At 41.7% G+C, this 16,808-nt stretch overlaps 1 protein-coding gene across 5 annotated transcripts in view; it reads left to right on the top strand.

Annotated features, from left to right (window-relative positions):
- The window catches only part of how (protein held out wings), a 211,095-nt gene that overhangs the window by 174,047 nt on the left and 20,240 nt on the right, over nt 1-16,808 (top strand). For all 5 annotated transcript variants that reach the window (XM_071694858.1, XM_071694855.1, XM_071694859.1 and 2 more), the window contains exons 3-4: nt 13,553-13,669; nt 15,563-15,706. In XM_071694858.1, the coding sequence (XP_071550959.1) occupies nt 13,553-13,669; nt 15,563-15,706 (261 nt within the window). The remainder of the gene's footprint in view (nt 1-13,552; nt 13,670-15,562; nt 15,707-16,808) is intronic.

Genomic DNA, 16,808 nt, shown 5'->3' with positions numbered 1-16,808 from the left:
GATAACTCGCCTTACCTACCAGACTCTGCCAGCCGTATGATATATATGAATTTAGGGGTAAAATAGGACGTAGACGGGATGGTAAATTTTGGTTCAGTAGTTCCTATGTCTCAGTTATTGGCAAGATGGAAATTGTGATCTCTAAATTACCCTACCGATACTGTCTATGTGGGTTAAGGAGGAATAGTTGGAGTCACTCTACACGTAATAATTTGCAAGAATTGATTCATGTTCTCTCCAAAGTACCCGTGGTAGTAAAACCGACTGGAAAAGCGTGTGGGTTAGGAGGTGATAATAGCTCGAGTTTTATGGTTATAGCAGCATCCATCATTGTCAGGATAGTTGGGAAGATAACCAAACCTGTTGGAACCAACCATCTCTGTATTTCGCGTTCAGTTTCCCCGAAGTCTCCACATCCTGTCTGCCTCTGCTCTCTCTCTCTCTCTCTCTCTCTCTCTCTCTCTCTCTCTCTCTCTCTCTCTCTCTCTCTCTCTCTCTCTCTCCCCGAGAATATGAAATAGAAATGCAGATTGAGATAGAAATGCGCCTTGAAAAAAGCTTGGGTGGTTGGACCGCAGCTGTCATTTGCGGTAAGCACCAGTTTTTGGCTACTTGAAACGGACACTGGTGAATGACGTTTGCCTTCACGATACCCAGGCCTACACGCAAGGTCTCTTAGTCCTCCACGACAGAGGGAACCACTGACGTCCTGTTACGCTAAGGTAGACGGACCGGCCGACCCAACCCTGCCGTGTCCCATCTATCATTTTAAAATAACACGATACGTCATATTATGACCTAGGTGAAAGACTTTAACTTATTTTTGTTCTGTTGATTTTCAGTACGTTGATCACGTTACCCCATTTTGTAATCCTTGTAGTTATTGTACTACTCTGTGCAGGTGTTGATAATTCCCTGTGTCTGGGTGATAAATTCAGCACTTAAAACTACCCAAGTCTAAGTAAACATGTAAGTGTTACGAGTGCCATAAACCTGCCAGAGGACAATAAGAGAGGACACAGAAGACTTGTGGCACGAAAAAGGAATACTTTCAAGTATTTAAAGCAGCTTTGACTTCATTTTAAAGCAATCCAGAAACGATGTGATTTTTAAAGTTATACCTGATCAGTTGTATTGTAAGTGGTACGGTCATTTTGGGAATAGGCTTTTCAGCTGCCACTGTCATTACAGACGAGGTATAACCACCAACCAAAAAAAAATCTTTTTAACGCAGTTTTAGGTATCAAAGATAATTCGTATAGCACACACAATCTCGCTATGTTTATGGCCCATGACTAGGGTGTGGAGGCTGTGGCCCGCGATCTTAAACAACCTGACTGATGACAGGAGCCGAGTCCCAGACCGAACTGTGAGTTTTACACACCAGAAAAAGAGTGGTTCCTACGGTGAAACAGACAGAGCTAAGGATTTTATTTTTTCGCGTATCATTTTCTTGTGTTAACCTATAACCCTTTTTTAAAGTCTGAAGGATCTTTTGGTGTACATTACGACCAGACGGCGTTCGTATCTGAACCTCGTATTTAATATACGCTCTCTTTTTTTTCATTCGATCCTTAAAGACTCTTCCAGAAAGATGATACTAGTGATGTGAGGGTGTGTGTGTATGGTCGATGCCATTGGAAAGCTTTAATCTAGGAGCTGTCACGCTGAATTTGTAATTTATTGAGCGAGTATGAGAGCACAGAAGCTTTTGCTCGCCGTACAAGTAGTGACGCTTGTTAAGTGTTAAAGGCGTATACACTAGTCTGGTGGTAATATTTTTAAATTGCCATAGTCTGTGTGGCGGTGATGGTTCCTCCTGCTTGTCTGTTGTCACCCACCATAAGATTTTTTTTCTTTCTTTTACTGGCCAGCCAAGGTACCATTAAGAGTAGCAATTTGTGTGTGGGGTGTGAAATGGCGATGATACTTCACGTCAGCGGAGCATTGCGGTTGTGTATCTCCAGCCTTCCAAGCAATATGGATTAAAGCTCTTCCAAATTTCACGTATTTTTTGAAGGTTTTCTACCAGTGCAGCTAAGTTTAGGAACTTACCTTTACCGTACGTTATCGCACGATGGTTTCGGAGGGCTTCTACCTCCACAGCTATCCCTAGGACCCTTACCTTACATCACGTTTACCTTCCGATGATGCCAGAGTCGTTCTGTCCCCATCTCTGGCGTAGACCAATGTATCTTATCGCATCTGTGCACAAGTCAGAGTTGTTGGAGGTGACGGCTTTCTCTCCTCTGTGTTATCGCTACGAACATACCCTCTGTTGCCAGCCTCGGGCTGCCACACTCAGCATACAATCCATGTCATTCCAGCTGCACTGGCTTTGTTTGCTTAAACACCCTAACAGAAGGCAAGCGACAACAGAGACCTCCAAATGACAGTTGTAACATCTAAAGAACTGGGACAGTTTGCTTACACAGAGAATCAAGAAAACATCCACTTCCAACCTTGACTGTGTTTATGATACTTTATTGTGAGTGTTTCCCTTGTAGTAGAAGTCAAGAAATGTTTTGGCGGTGGTCTAGCAGACGTCCTTCATAATTTCTTGGTGACTGAAAATACTCGGGTAAACCCTTGTGTTTTCGTGGTTGAAAAGTCTCCGCAATTGGCTTTTAAGTACAGTGGTGCGGTCCTCGACTACGACGGTACGTCCCATTAATAAGACGGTACGATGCTTGTATATAATGGCCTGACCTTTGACCTGAACCTTAAGGGTTCACACTCAAGGGGTTAACTGCAGTGAACAAGTGACTTGGCACCTCCCACAGTGCGTGATGACTGCACACATAAAGTGAGGAAAGAAATTGGGCGGCAGGAATGTGGCCGCAGCGTTAGGTAGGAGGAGGATGTCTTGCGCTGTACGAGAGTAGGAAGTGAGTCCTGACTCGGTTGTGGAAGGAGAAGGTGGGCATACTAGATTTACCAGACACCAGGGAATGGAAAGGTCGGCATCTGTGTGAGCGTCAGCAGACGAAGAAGGCTGGATTGAGTGAAGGTGCTGAAGCTTGAATGTTGCGGTTGGAGATGATAGTCCGCAATCATACTGTCGCTCAGGGAGTCTTTACCCTGCCCTCTCTTACTCTGTTCTGCCCTTCACCATTGGTTCCTCTTCATCACAGTTAACGGCAAGACAGCGCCCTCCCACACACACACACACACACACACACACACACACACACATACACAGACCCGAGTTGCAACTCGTATGGGGCTCCTTGGCTCATGCCCAGCCTCTTGATACGGTCTTTGGGCAAATTGTGGTATTATGTGAAGTGTTCACTGCTGGTAGCACAGTGAATAAAATCCTATTTGTCACGGGGTTCACACTGTAAAGTCTAGGGTCCTGGGGTTGTTTTTACCACAATTTCTTAAGGCATTATAAACATCATAGACCACCCTCTGGAAGACCTTAAAAATGTCTAGAGGGTTTAGTTGATTAACTTGGTTTTGGGGAGCTTTGAGGTCTGCGGGCTAAGGCCTCCAACAGCCAGGTTGATCGGAGAAGTATTGTAAACGCTTGATCCCAGACCGAGCTGTGAAGATGTAGAGACGGTACGAGTCCCTTGTACTCAGAACTTAGACTTTTCGAGTTTTCCTCGATCGTACTTAGGCTGGTCGGTTGTCATTGGTTTTCGAGAGAGAGATATATTTAACAAGTCAAATAAGAAAGCCATAAGCTCTAGAAGCTGTGGAAAAGTGAAAACACTGTCGGTCCTGAGACGTAGCAATAACAGGTTGGCCTACTGCCTTGTAGGCACACACATTACCATAGGCCTAAAGTGCTCCTCTCTTTTTTTGAAGTGGTTCGGCAGCAGCAGCAGCCTTAGCAGTTCCCTCTTGTCACGCGATCAGATGGTTGATATCCTTCACTCTGTATTTTTAATTTGAGTTACGACCCATGAACACGACGGTACGACTCCGAGGGGACGGTCCTTCGAACTTCCTGGAAACGATGGGACGATCCTCGAGCACGACGGTAGTACGACGATCCTTTGTGGGTCGTGATGCCCGGGGGGGCAAGGCCCTTTACGACCTGACCCTCTATTTAAAAGGTTCTAATCAAGGGCTATAGACCATCATACCCAAGGGTCGTACCATGTTGTCCAGGGATGTAAAATTGATGCGTTGTCTCCTCTTTCGGACTTGAAGCTGATATGAAAGACATAATAACTCTATGGTCTATAGGAAATGTTGTTTCGTGAAGTGACTCCGGGACACAGGGGAAGGTGTGTGTGTGTGTTGAGAAACAGCCTTGCTTCATAGGGGAGATATCGAGACATGTCACACATCCACGGAGATACAACCAAATCACGAAATGCTTCGTATTTCCCCTCTTCTCACTCTTAGGATGTGGTTCTTCGAACGATAGTACTTCGAAATCACGACTTCTGGTTCATTTACCCTTCAGAGATCGTTCTGAAGATGTAATATTTGTATGTTGCAGATACATGGACATCGTTTTGTACTCCGTGATGCTAAAATTATGAATTGTAAACGCAGATGTGGGATTACTAGTTATGATTACCTATTTCTTCTGTACGGGGAGAGCGTTTTAACACTGGTGTGGTCCCATCTCTTGAACAGTCACTTCTTTCATGCAATTTTATATATCTGAATGATGTCATCTCTACCCATGTCATCAGTTATTTGTGTGTGATTTTTTATGAATGGACATGCGCGTCGCGGTAGATGATAGGGTTTAAAGTTTGCGATAATAGTGTATATCAAAGAAGAGCTTATACAATTTTGGTTACGGATTTTGGGACGTTCTCATTCTTTGGATGAAATCTGGGTTATTGGATGGTTTTATGCTGTAAGGAGTAGGTTGTGCGTGGCTTGCAGGCAAGTAAACGATCGTGTTTTGAATTGCGCGATGTAGTTTTGTACTATTCGGGCGTTACACTTGTTAAGTGGGCGACATGTACGGTGTTAAGTACACTTGAGTACAAACTATGGGAGTAGAACATTGTACTGTGTTTGTAGGTTGTACGGTTATGAGAAGTACAACAGGTCGTGTGACCTGAGTTCCGAGGGACGGGTTGTCTGTTGTGAAGGAGAGTTTGTGTGACCCGAAGGACAATGGACATGACCTGAAGGACGGGATCACGTATCCTCATAACAGATGATGACCTGGGGAACGGGTTTGTGACCTAAGGAACAGATGGTGAATCCAAAGGATGATGTGTGATCTAAAAAGGACACCTCAGCCGAGAGACAGGTCACCATGCGAGTTCAAGAACAGGTCTTGTGAACTGAAGAAACTGGTTATTTGACCTGTCAGTGTACTGAGGTCATACACACTCGAAGGCTGTACCTTGTGACGATGTATCGCAAGGCTAAGTCTGTTGAATAAGATATTCGGATTGGGGTACTGAGATTAGATTGGGATTGGATTGGGATATTATCGGTGTTCATTATAGAACATCGCATTAATGGTACTCGTTAAAGGAACGATAGGACCCAAGTGCAACGAGTTCATAGGATGAGCGAATGGGTTCGCGTACATCATATCATCGATAGACGCGGATGTTATTCGTATCCTTATAATAAGATAAGGTTGAGGGAAGGAACAAGCAAGCTAACCTCCCTCCCGCTTGGATCTCATTTTGAAGGGTTGACTTTACGAATTGCACCACTTCATCACTTTTTGTGAGCGGGTCGGCGTGCCGACTCGCCAGCAGATGTACCCAGGACGTATTAAACGTTGATCTTACAAAGTCAGGTGGTGCTGGTGGTGGTGTTTGAGCCTATAAATATAATGGTACAGTGCCTTGTGGCGGGAGTGGAGTGTAGCGGTTTGCGGGTGTGAGCCTTGCCGATCTCAAACTGCCCTCCGGTTTTATTGTATAGGCACGTAACTTTATTTCCACTCACCAGGTTTTGCAGGCCAGGCAATTTCTCTCTCTCTCTCTCTCTCTCTCTCTCTCTCTCTCTCTCTCTCTCTCTCTCTCTCTCTCTCTCTCTCTCTCTCTCTCTCTCTCTCTCTCTCCTTCCTACTCCGTCATCACCAGACTCCTTGGTTTCCCCCTCTCCCTACATACCCTCTCACCTCATCTCCCCCATAACAGCCATATATCCGTCCGTAATACTTCGCCCCCGTCAGCAGCTGAGGCCAAAAGATGTCGTCACTTCCGCCCGAGGCGCGGGGATTTCTGGGATATGAGCACGTGACGGAGCACGCGTGCGGTTGGAGAAGCCTAGTGGAGCGGTAGTTGTAGGTGGTTGTCGTGGCCCAGTGGGACGGTGTGGCAGGCGGAGGTGGTGCTACTGCAACCTTTGGTTCTGCTCCAACACCACCATGGCCATGGCACCGCATCCCCCCTCCACACACACACACACACACACACACACACACACTCGCATTCCGTCGATAAGGACTTTACTGCACTGCTACTTAAGGGTACTTATTACTCCCTACAGAACCCATATTTAGGCCTTATTTTATCTTTGGAGGATCCTCTACCCCCTTGTTCTTTTTGGGAGAGCCCACAAGATCTGCTGTTGCTTCTACTGTTTAAAAGGGAGGAGGGGCGTCCCCGCAGGCCTACGTACCCACCTCAACCCTTGCTATTTTGTCTTGCGTTGTATTTTCGTATTTTCTTGCTTGGAAACACGTTTATTCCCTCTGCCACCACAGACCCGCTCTTTTAGTGTAGATACTTCCGAGTTAGCAACAGTTTCGAAAACTCATCTATATACGTCTCTTATGATTGAAATGACCCCGTGCGTCATTATGTCTTGAGTTATTCTCATTCTTACAAACTCTCTTGACTGTCAGGTGTGTACTTTTAGAGGTAGGGAGCTTGTGGGAACTTGTGTGGTTGGAGGTACTCGCAGAAGCACGTCAGATGAGTGCTTTTGAGGAACACTTAAGGTAAGGGCTTACAGTAACATCAGTTGAGCAGTAAGGTCGGTGGAAGCGGATGTGTATACAATAGGAAGTACCAGAGATGACCTGCTAGTGGTGGTAGTAGCAGTGAGGCCGGACAGCGAACGCCGCCTCCAGCGACAGGCCTCACGATCTGGCGCTTTGGGGAAGCGCTCGGTGTGGTGTATTTTTAAGGCCGTGTGAGAGTGAAGAGTAAACAGCCGTGTGGATATTTCCTGTGGCGTGTGTGTGTGTGTGTGTGTTCTCAACAGGCCTGTCTCTCCTCGCTGCTTGCCTTCAAGACGGCTACGCAAGGCTTAATGATTAGGTCATATATTCATACAGTAAGCTAAAACGTATTGCTTGCCTTCCCCATTGTACACAAAATACATGGGAATGAAAAATCCACTGAATGTATTTCCGTATCCACAATTTATATTGATGACTGTTTATTTAATAAATAGTAATAATAACTAAATATTATTTTTGAATTGTTCTTGTTAAGGGGATAAAAACTTAAAAAGGTGGATTGTGGTCCACGTGGATATATACACTGAAATAATGACTTAAGATCCTAAGTCATTGCTGAGCCAGACTGCTTGACACTGATGCGGTAAATTGGTGGATGGATCTTGGCTAGGTCAGGCGAGCGCCGACGCCGTTGTCGGGGATTTTCTTATCCTTAATGGTTGGTAGGGTTATGCGTGTGGAATTTTAACTTTCTGGGTTTGTTCCGTCCTTTGACCTAACTGATTTTTCAGCCACCAGTCGTGTGGGTTTATGTTTTAAGATTTCTTGTAGGTATATTTTAGCTTTAATTTTGTGGGTTTTGTGTTAACCTTCAACCTTGTGGGGCTTTAACCTCCATCTTCTGGAATATTTTTTTTATTCATGTGGAGTTACTTATGATCTTGTGGGTTTACCTTTTAATCTTAAGTGTTTAAACTTTTTGATGCCTTGATTCGTTGACGAAATCGGATTAGGTTTGCCTGTTTTTCCGTGTTTGGGAACTTCATTTGCTCTCAGAATATGCCATTCTCTTCTTTCATCTTTTATCCTCTTTCGTCGGTTTCTGGCCTGAAAACACAGAAACTAAGCAATTTTTTTTTTTTTTTTGGGGGGGGGGGAATCCATCCATAAGTAGAATTTTGGACTGATTCTGACGATTTTCCAGTTTGCGCTTTTTTCCTAATGCGGTTGATGACAAAGTAGAATATGTCGATCTTCACCTTTTTTCGACATTAAGCACTTTTTTCTGTCAACAGTATTTTTAAAGCGTCATTTTTTTCGTATATTCGGTTGGCTACGGTATTGGAGACTACTCGACGTCCATAAGTCAATTTCAGACCAAGATTTGTAACCCACTTAGTCAGTGTCGTATTCTTGGGGCCATACCCGTCACCTCTGGTAACACCTGGGCTCTGGGCTCTCTAAGCCTCTGTAGTCGGGTAAATATAGTAATGACTCGTTGTTTTTTGTTGAAATTTAAATATATCATAATGATCGGGTGAAGTCACATGTCAAATCCGCTTTAACGGAGGATCATTAAGGAACATTTGTTTCTGATTCTATATGTTGGTTCCTCAAGAGCGCGTGGGCTGGCAGAGGGAGGCTGTGGGTGTGTGACGGCGTTGCAGTGCGTGAGGGCGTGTTCGGTTTACCTTGGCACGTGTTACTGGCACGGCGTATTGCCCCGCGTTGTGTCCACCTGGCCCCACGTTTCCTTTGTGTGGCTCTTTAGGCCCCGGAGGTTCCTTCACTACGTCAGTTTCCCGCGCGTCGCTATCTCGTGCGCGCGTTTATGTGGTCCTGAGACTCATGGCCGCACAGGCGGTGTCTTAGTTCTTTACTCGTCGTTTGGAGTCTACTTCTATTCATGTCTTGATTCATATACTATGTATTGTTGAATTAAATTCAGCACGACTGGGATCCTCCTCATGTAGTCCTGTTCTTATTTAAGGTTTAGTTTCTGTAGTATTTTTGGCAGTGAACCTGTTTTGGTTATACCCATTTGTGGCAAGCGCACAATGAGTTGGGTCCTGAATATATATTAGTATATAATAAAAGTGTGTTGCGGGTGTAGCGTGATACAGAGAGTGTTTGAGTGTGTGCTGCTGGTTGTTGTTGAATTTGGTGCTGGTCCAAGGTGACTTGCTCCGTCTTCACATCTGCCAACTTCTCATCAACACTTTTTCTCTTTCCCGGGCGTCTCATTCCTGAATTTGTTCCGATGAACCAGTGTTGGCTTTTGCTTTGTTTTGAGTCACGATAGAGTGTTGCCAGAGTTAATTTGGTCAGAAATGTTAATGGGTGTAACAGCTAACAAAGGACTAGTTGAATTATAATTAAACCACACAGACGCATGCAATTCTTGAATACGAAAAGTGACTATTTTTTTCATCCTTCCACCGCACGTTGGTAAATAATGGTGTCACAGACCGATTTTATATTCGTGACGTTATCACGTCATTGCTGTGTGGGGCGTAGTTTTCAGGCTGGAGTTTTCGTCTGTTCTCTTGCTGGAGGAAGCCATCGGGTTTAGGTTAGGTGAAGGCTTCTGCCGGTTTCCGCCTCCAGCGCCAAGTCAGTGCAGTAAAGATTCCTGGTTGACTCAGAAGGGGATGATCTCTGCAGACGCCCTCGTTTGCTTGATGTGGGATTCACTTAAGAGTGTTTTCCGTGTCATTGTAGAGTTCAGAAATTTACGTGGAGAATGATGGTTTACATAATTCGAGAAGACGTGGTGAAAGCGCTTTTGAATTAGAATGACCTTTGCATTTTGTAAAAGTGAACGAGGTGGGAAAAGATGCTACTGTATTGGAAGTGGTGGAAAATTTACATGGAGACTAAGGCTTATTATGGTAGTAGATGTTGAAAAATTGTTTTGGGATTTAGGCTGGTTGAGAGATGTGAATTATACATCCCTTGGACTGTTTGATGTCTTGATACATGGAGTTATAAGTTGTCTTCTAAAACTGTAGTTGTAAACGCGTAAGATGCTGCGTCAAAGGATGAAATGTCGAAAGATATGCAGGATATTGCACAGGGAATTGAGCTGTATTATAAAGTGAGTTACGGAATGTAAACACTACAAAAAGAAGATCGTGGTGTCTGAGAAAGAATGAATAGATTCTGGGTCAGTATAGGAGGAAATAATATAGATTTCCGAATTCTAGATATATGATGACCAATGGAAGTGAGGATTAAGAATGAAAGCCTATGATTTGGAGTTTAACGCGGGGGCAAGTTGCTGTTGGCGCCTTTGCAAAGGTCTTATGTGATGAGGTATTAGAGGAATAGTATAGTTTACCGTTTTGCCACCGTAAGGTTTTTTCTTTTTTGCGTCATGGAAAAATTTGGTTGTGCGGAAAGAGGAAGGAGACCCTAAAATCTCCGAACGTGTCTCTCTCTAGATTGTGTCTGTAGTGATGTCATTGGATGGAGAGATGAACAGGTTGTTTGAAGTATGGAAAAGAGAAAGGGCATTTAATGTGGAATTGCTTATTTAATGGGAACGTTTTGAGATCTTGACATACATAGGAATAATGAGCACCAGGTCTTTGAGATACTAACATATACGTATAGGAAGGATGGCCTCAGATAGGAACATTCGATATTTACTAGAGTGATAGACGGCTTAGTGTGGTGTTGGCAAGAACTACTTCATTGATAGTAATTTTGGACACAGGTGCAAATTGTGCCGCCCTGCTTGGTAGTGGATGTCTATGCACTGACAGGTTTTAAGTGTACACAGAGCCTGGCGTCAAAGTATCAGCAAAAATATGCTCCAAGTTGAAGTTCTCCGAAGCCCAGTTATTTGTGTACTGTCAGCTGTTCATTAAAGTCTCTGGTGAATGGATGACATGAGAACCAGTATTGGTGTTTTAGTTTCTTGATGACAATCCACTTCGTATGTTATATTTTTTACGAAATCTCTTCTCGTCGTGACCTTGTGTTGTAATACACCGATTCGCATTGAAGTAATAACATTTTCATGCGTTATAAGTAACTAGTGCTGAATGAGATGTATCTTAGAACACGAACAAGTGAGAATGTTTGAATGATAAACACATTTTTGGCTGTGTAGGTTGGGTGAGGGTTGAGAAAGTGGGCGGGGAATGGATGGCTATATTTAGTGTCTCCTCTTGCTGCACACCGCTCGTGTATTAATAACTCCGCCCAGATGGACCACCCCTTACCACCGTCGCCACCCCCGTCTCAACACCCGCCACCCACCACCCCTATCTCAACACCCGCCGCCTTTGCCGCCATCCACCTCCCTCATCTGAACAACTGCGACCCCACCGCCTCCTTCGCAACACCCGCCTCTACCGCCTGCCTCCTCCTCATTTTGAAAACCCACCACCCCTTTCCCATCTCGCCCGCTGCCCCCCATCCTGTCTCACCCGCCGCTTCGTACCACCATATCCAAAACACACCCCCATCTCACCACCACCACCACCTCTTCGCCACCACTAATATATATATATATATATATATATATATATATATATATATATATATATATATATATATATATATATATATATATAATTGTAGCCAGACCCACCGTATCAAAACGTTTGGGTAGGGGGACGAATCTTCAGGGCATTCTAATGAGAAATAGGAAAAGATGGACTCCTTTGTATTGAATTCCTCTGCGGCACTTTAAAACTTCTTTCAGTGACAGTGATACAGCCCCACCGATGTTGACTTAAATCGAGGTGCAACCATAAGAAGGCGGAGTCCAGCAACACACACACACACACACACACATATATATATATATATATATATATATATATATATATATATATATATATATATATATATATATATATATATATATAATTACCCCAGAACCCTTCTAAAGGTTCCTGCAGCCCAAGGCTGCGCTACTTCAGTTGCAGGGAAATTTAGACTTTAATATTGAGGTCTTTTACGAAACTGTTCTCCCAAGGATGCATCCTCGCCAAAGTCGACTTTTCACTCGCATTGCATGTTATAGATATTGGGAGAATGACTTTCTGCAGATTTTGATATGCCTATATTGCAGCATTCTGCTCCGGTGTAATATGTTAACGTCAAAATCAATACATTGTATGTTTAATGTAATGATAGGACAGTATTTACAGTTGGATTGTGCACATATGGAGATGATAATTTTCCGCTATTATGATTGTTTTAATTCAGTCGCTAGCGTGTTTTTTTTTTTTTTTTTGAGGGGGGGGGGAGCACTGTAAAGATACATGTTAACAGAATTTTGAGGAATTATCCGCCACGCTGAAGGGTGAACTATGTACTTCAACTGAATATGGGAACAGAATTTCAGCAGTTGTTGGCGCGGAAATGTTTTCCTGTATTTCAGTAATAGGCAAATTTAGTTGTTTTCCGTGTCTTTGTTTGGTTGCTTATCACAGTGCGGTTCTTGTGTTGGCTCCTTTTGCGATGGAAAGATGAGTACTGCGTGCAGTGCAGATACTGTAGGTGATTCTAATCGTTTCTTCCCTCGTGAATTGAAAGATTCTTTACTACTGTGTGGTTGTTCCGTTTACTTCGCCGAGGTGGCGAAGCAGTTTCATGATTTTGTGGAGTAACGTGGACGATTCCATAGTTCGCTGCGAGGTATAAGACGCATATATATATATATATATATATATATATATATATATATATGAGTTTGTGTGTGCAATCACGTACCTGGGCTTTTCCAGAATCCGCCTTCATGTGGTTCCGCAACGAGTGAAAAGTCCCCTTCAGCAAAGCTGTAGTCACACTGAAGGAGTCCATCACTTCCTTGCTCCTAGAAATTGAGCTGTCTTCAGAGTAAGGGGTCCTGGGGTTATATGATAATAGTACTAATGGTAATCACGCGCTTAAAGCCAGGTTATTTCCCAGAGGAAGCGACATACCCCAACATTCCTCTAGAAAGCTACATTTAGGAGAGCTGTAAAAAATGCAGACTATTTACTAGTCAGTTTCAAAACGGTCTCCAAGCACTCGGATTCAAAGTTGAACAAAATGTTCGCTTCATACTGTCTGTTCCACTCAAGAGTATGCATCAGGAGCTTGGTTATCCAACTTGAGGAGACAATTAGAGAAATTCCCACAGTGTGCATTAAAATATGTGAAAGAGTGTGTGTCAGCCATAGTTTTACTTATGTTAAAAGGTAGAGGGAAAATGGGGAAACATCTTTACAACTTTGAAGTTTTCCAGTTGAATTTACAGTATCATTACTGAGCATTAGGGAGGAACGAGAGTCAACTAGAATATCAAATATGCTAAAGAAATTCGTATGAATTGTCTTAGAGGATTTTCCTCTGTAATTTTGTGATGTGAATATAGAGTAATTTTCTCTAAGAGATAGAAACCAGTCAAATAGAGGACTAAACAAAATAAAAAAGAAAGAAAATTGGGAGTACTAATTCTGTTGTAATAAAGCTTGATACATAGAACGAGCTGAGTTAAGAATCAAAGCCAGAGCTGAACGCATTAAAAAGTTTAGGAAGTTGTTAAAATGAGAGGTTGAGTTGGGTCACAAGCATAACCCCTCCTGTTTGCAATGATAATCGTATATATGGTGTACCTGAGTAATTATTTAGTATTCTTAGTTGTGTACATCAGTGATGAGATAACTGGTATGTCAATTATGTGTTTTCTTGTTACAGTTCAACTTCGTGGGTCGAATACTCGGGCCTCGGGGCATGACAGCTAAACAGCTGGAGCAGGAGACTGGCTGTAAGATCATGGTGCGTGGCAAGGGCTCCATGAGGGACAAAAAGAAGGTAATGCCTAGACTGACAATTTGCACTTACATATTTCTTGTCATGACTTCACACTTCAGTGAACAGACCACCTTAAACAATAACATTTATTATATCACTTCTTCAGTTACAGCTACCAAGTGGGAAGTTGGTCCTAGCCAACAAAATGACATGGGCAACACCTTTTGGCAAACAGAAATGCTACGTGTGATTGTGGGTATTTCAGATGTACAATACTCCACAGTTCTCACCACAGTGTTGCCCATTTAGAGTTTAATGTACTTGATGTTGGAATAATGCAGCAGGGACATCTATGGTGGTTGATGACTTCCCAAACCAATGAAAGGTATACGTAAGGTCTACTCATTTGCAGTGCTTACTCATGCCACTTTTCTAACTTTGACCACAAAAGCAAACCATTGCTAAGGTTTGTTAAGGTCATTCCTGGTCAGTTTTGAACTTCACATGGTCATCCATCATGGAGATGTGATGTAAACAGATAAACTTATGAAACCAAAAGTCTCAGTTGTTGCATTATGTATGTAACAACAACAAAAATGAATTTTTACTTTTGTTCACTATCTCTAAGAGTGCTGGACTATAGCCTTTATTTTTTTTGTTGGTTGGACTTTTGCATGTTCACTTGTTTATCTGCAAATTTTATTTGCATCTTTTCAGTACTCCTTTATAACAGCTAGGCAGATAGGTATGAAGTTCATAAAAAATTATAACTAGGATAATAACTAATGATTGTTTGGAGACATAGTCAATTTTGTCACCTTTATATTTACTGATGCATGCCATGAATTACTGAGTTGCTGATCACTAGCTTTGCTAAAGTATCCATAATATAAATAAGATGTAAATCCTCTTCATTGAATGTCTATTCAGATTCAGATATGGAGCCAAATCATTTCAATGTACAGCTTTTCCAAATTTCAGCAACTAGTCACCAGCCTTGCTAAGTCATGTTGTATTTTGATGAAATTTGCAGAGCTCACTCTAACATATCTTTCTCTAATTTGGGTTTGAAAATGGAACAAAGTTTGTAGGCCTACATTTTGAATTGCAGTTTATTGTTCATTTCTGCTGAAAAGATGGATCTGAAACTTTCCAAGAAATGGATCGCAGCATTTAAGTAACCCAGGGGATATCTGATGTCACAAATTACTCATTACCTCAGGAGAGTGTACCTGCCTCTCTGTCGTTTCTTGCTCTCTTAGGGTTAGACATAAATCACAGCTTTCTATCACCATTTGCAGACAATACTAAAATAAGTGTAGAGATTTCATTTGTGAACGACAGCTAGAAATTACATTCAGATACCTGTCAAGTCTCCTTGTAGACCAGAGATGAAAATATACTGCTTGAAAAATTTTTGACTGCTGAACTATTAGGAAAATGAAAAATATTCTGGGAACATGTCGAACACTATAACATATCATGTTTTTTTATTATTATTTTGATACTTGACTGATTACATCAAATGAACCAATTATTGTAGAAAATAATTTTGGAAGGTTTCCTACCAAATCATTAGCAAGAAATGTAGTGTAACATATTTCATATATCCCCACTCATGGGGTATTGCTTACTTAGTCTACTGATCCACAAATATAGCTTTACCAGTCTTTAGAGACTGCAGTTAATATTATGTGGTCATTGAGGCATGAATTCCAAACTTCACTGTATTCAGATGTAGCAGTAGGAGGGACATGTGAGGGAGTTGTATGATGAAGTCTTGTTTATAACAAATGAACTATCAGAGGACTTGTTTATAACGAATGAACTGTCAAAACCTTTTAAATGATTTTGTGGTGTTATTTGTCAAGATTGAAATTTATCTTGAATATCACATTGATCTATAAATCACCTTACCCTATAAGTAAAATTTTGTGTGGTGTTGTGTTTTAGGAAGAGCAGAATCGTGGCAAGCCCAACTGGGAGCATTTGAATGAGGAGCTTCATGTTCTCATCACAGTAGAAGACACAGAGAACAGGGCTAAAATCAAGATCCAGCGGGCAGTTGAAGAGATCCGCAAACTCCTCGTGCCATCAGTTAGTAGCTCTCTCTCTGTTTGCTGTCTAAGAGGAATTATATTTAGATTTAAGGGAAAACTTAGGAGGAATGATGCCTGACAGGGATATTGTTTTTCCTAAGTGGAAGGTAATAAAAGGAAACCATAATGCCTTCCAAGTACATCACTGTACAAAGATTTTTATAACAGTCAATATGAATGTTTAAAGCATTCACAGATCTGTTACAAGTGGAATGTGATACAAGTTGAGTGTCTGATAGTAGAGAATTAAGATGTTCAGTGTTAATGTAGGTTTGATAGAGAAGTGCTCAGAAGTGAATGTGAAGATAATATGGACGGATGAACAAAATAAAGTTGGTGAGAATTATTGATGGAATCAGATAAGTGACAAGTGGGAATGTGTGTTATGGAAATTGATGGTGAATTAGAGTGACAAAGTTAGAAATTATATATCTCAGTGATGCTGATATTAAGGAGTATAAAAGTGCAGTGATGTACACTGCTTGGTTTGGAGAGTTTACATGCATTACCCTAGTTTCAGTTGGAAAAACAGCTTGTTAGATAAATACTAGAAATATTTTTTTGTTTGCCTTGAAACTGATAGCCTTATACTGTTCTGTGCTGATACAGTGTACGTAATGTATTGTTTACGTGGATATGTGTATGTTTTTATGTTGTGTACCTTAATTACATTCTGCATTGTCTTCAAAAACTGTAAAGATTTGTCATACATTAGTGAGGGTTATATTTGGAATTATGAAAGACATTGCCTTATGGATATATCTAATCCATCGATGTGCAATTTTTTTTTTTCCTTTTTCCCCAGTGTGCAAGACAGAACTTTTATTGTTTATTCATTCATTATTTATTTTTCTGTAAAGATGCACGCAGAAACAATAAATTCTTATGAATGAGGACTTATGTATTTTGAGTGTTGAACAAACATATTATGGTCCAGATTTGTCAATCCTAATTACTTACAATAAATTTCACTTTTGTGTATGTAGATGATTCAGTGCTCAAAAATCCATGAAAACCTTTTTTGTTTTTTGTTTTTTACAAGAGTTAAGCATTTGCTAGTTTTGAAAAAACACATTATTTACTCAAAAGATCAGTTCAAA

The sequence above is a fragment of the Panulirus ornatus genome, chromosome 57, assembly GCF_036320965.1.
Source record: "Panulirus ornatus isolate Po-2019 chromosome 57, ASM3632096v1, whole genome shotgun sequence".
Classification (NCBI taxonomy): Eukaryota; Metazoa; Arthropoda; class Malacostraca; order Decapoda; family Palinuridae; genus Panulirus; species Panulirus ornatus.
This window is presented reverse-complemented; position numbering and strand designations above follow the sequence as displayed.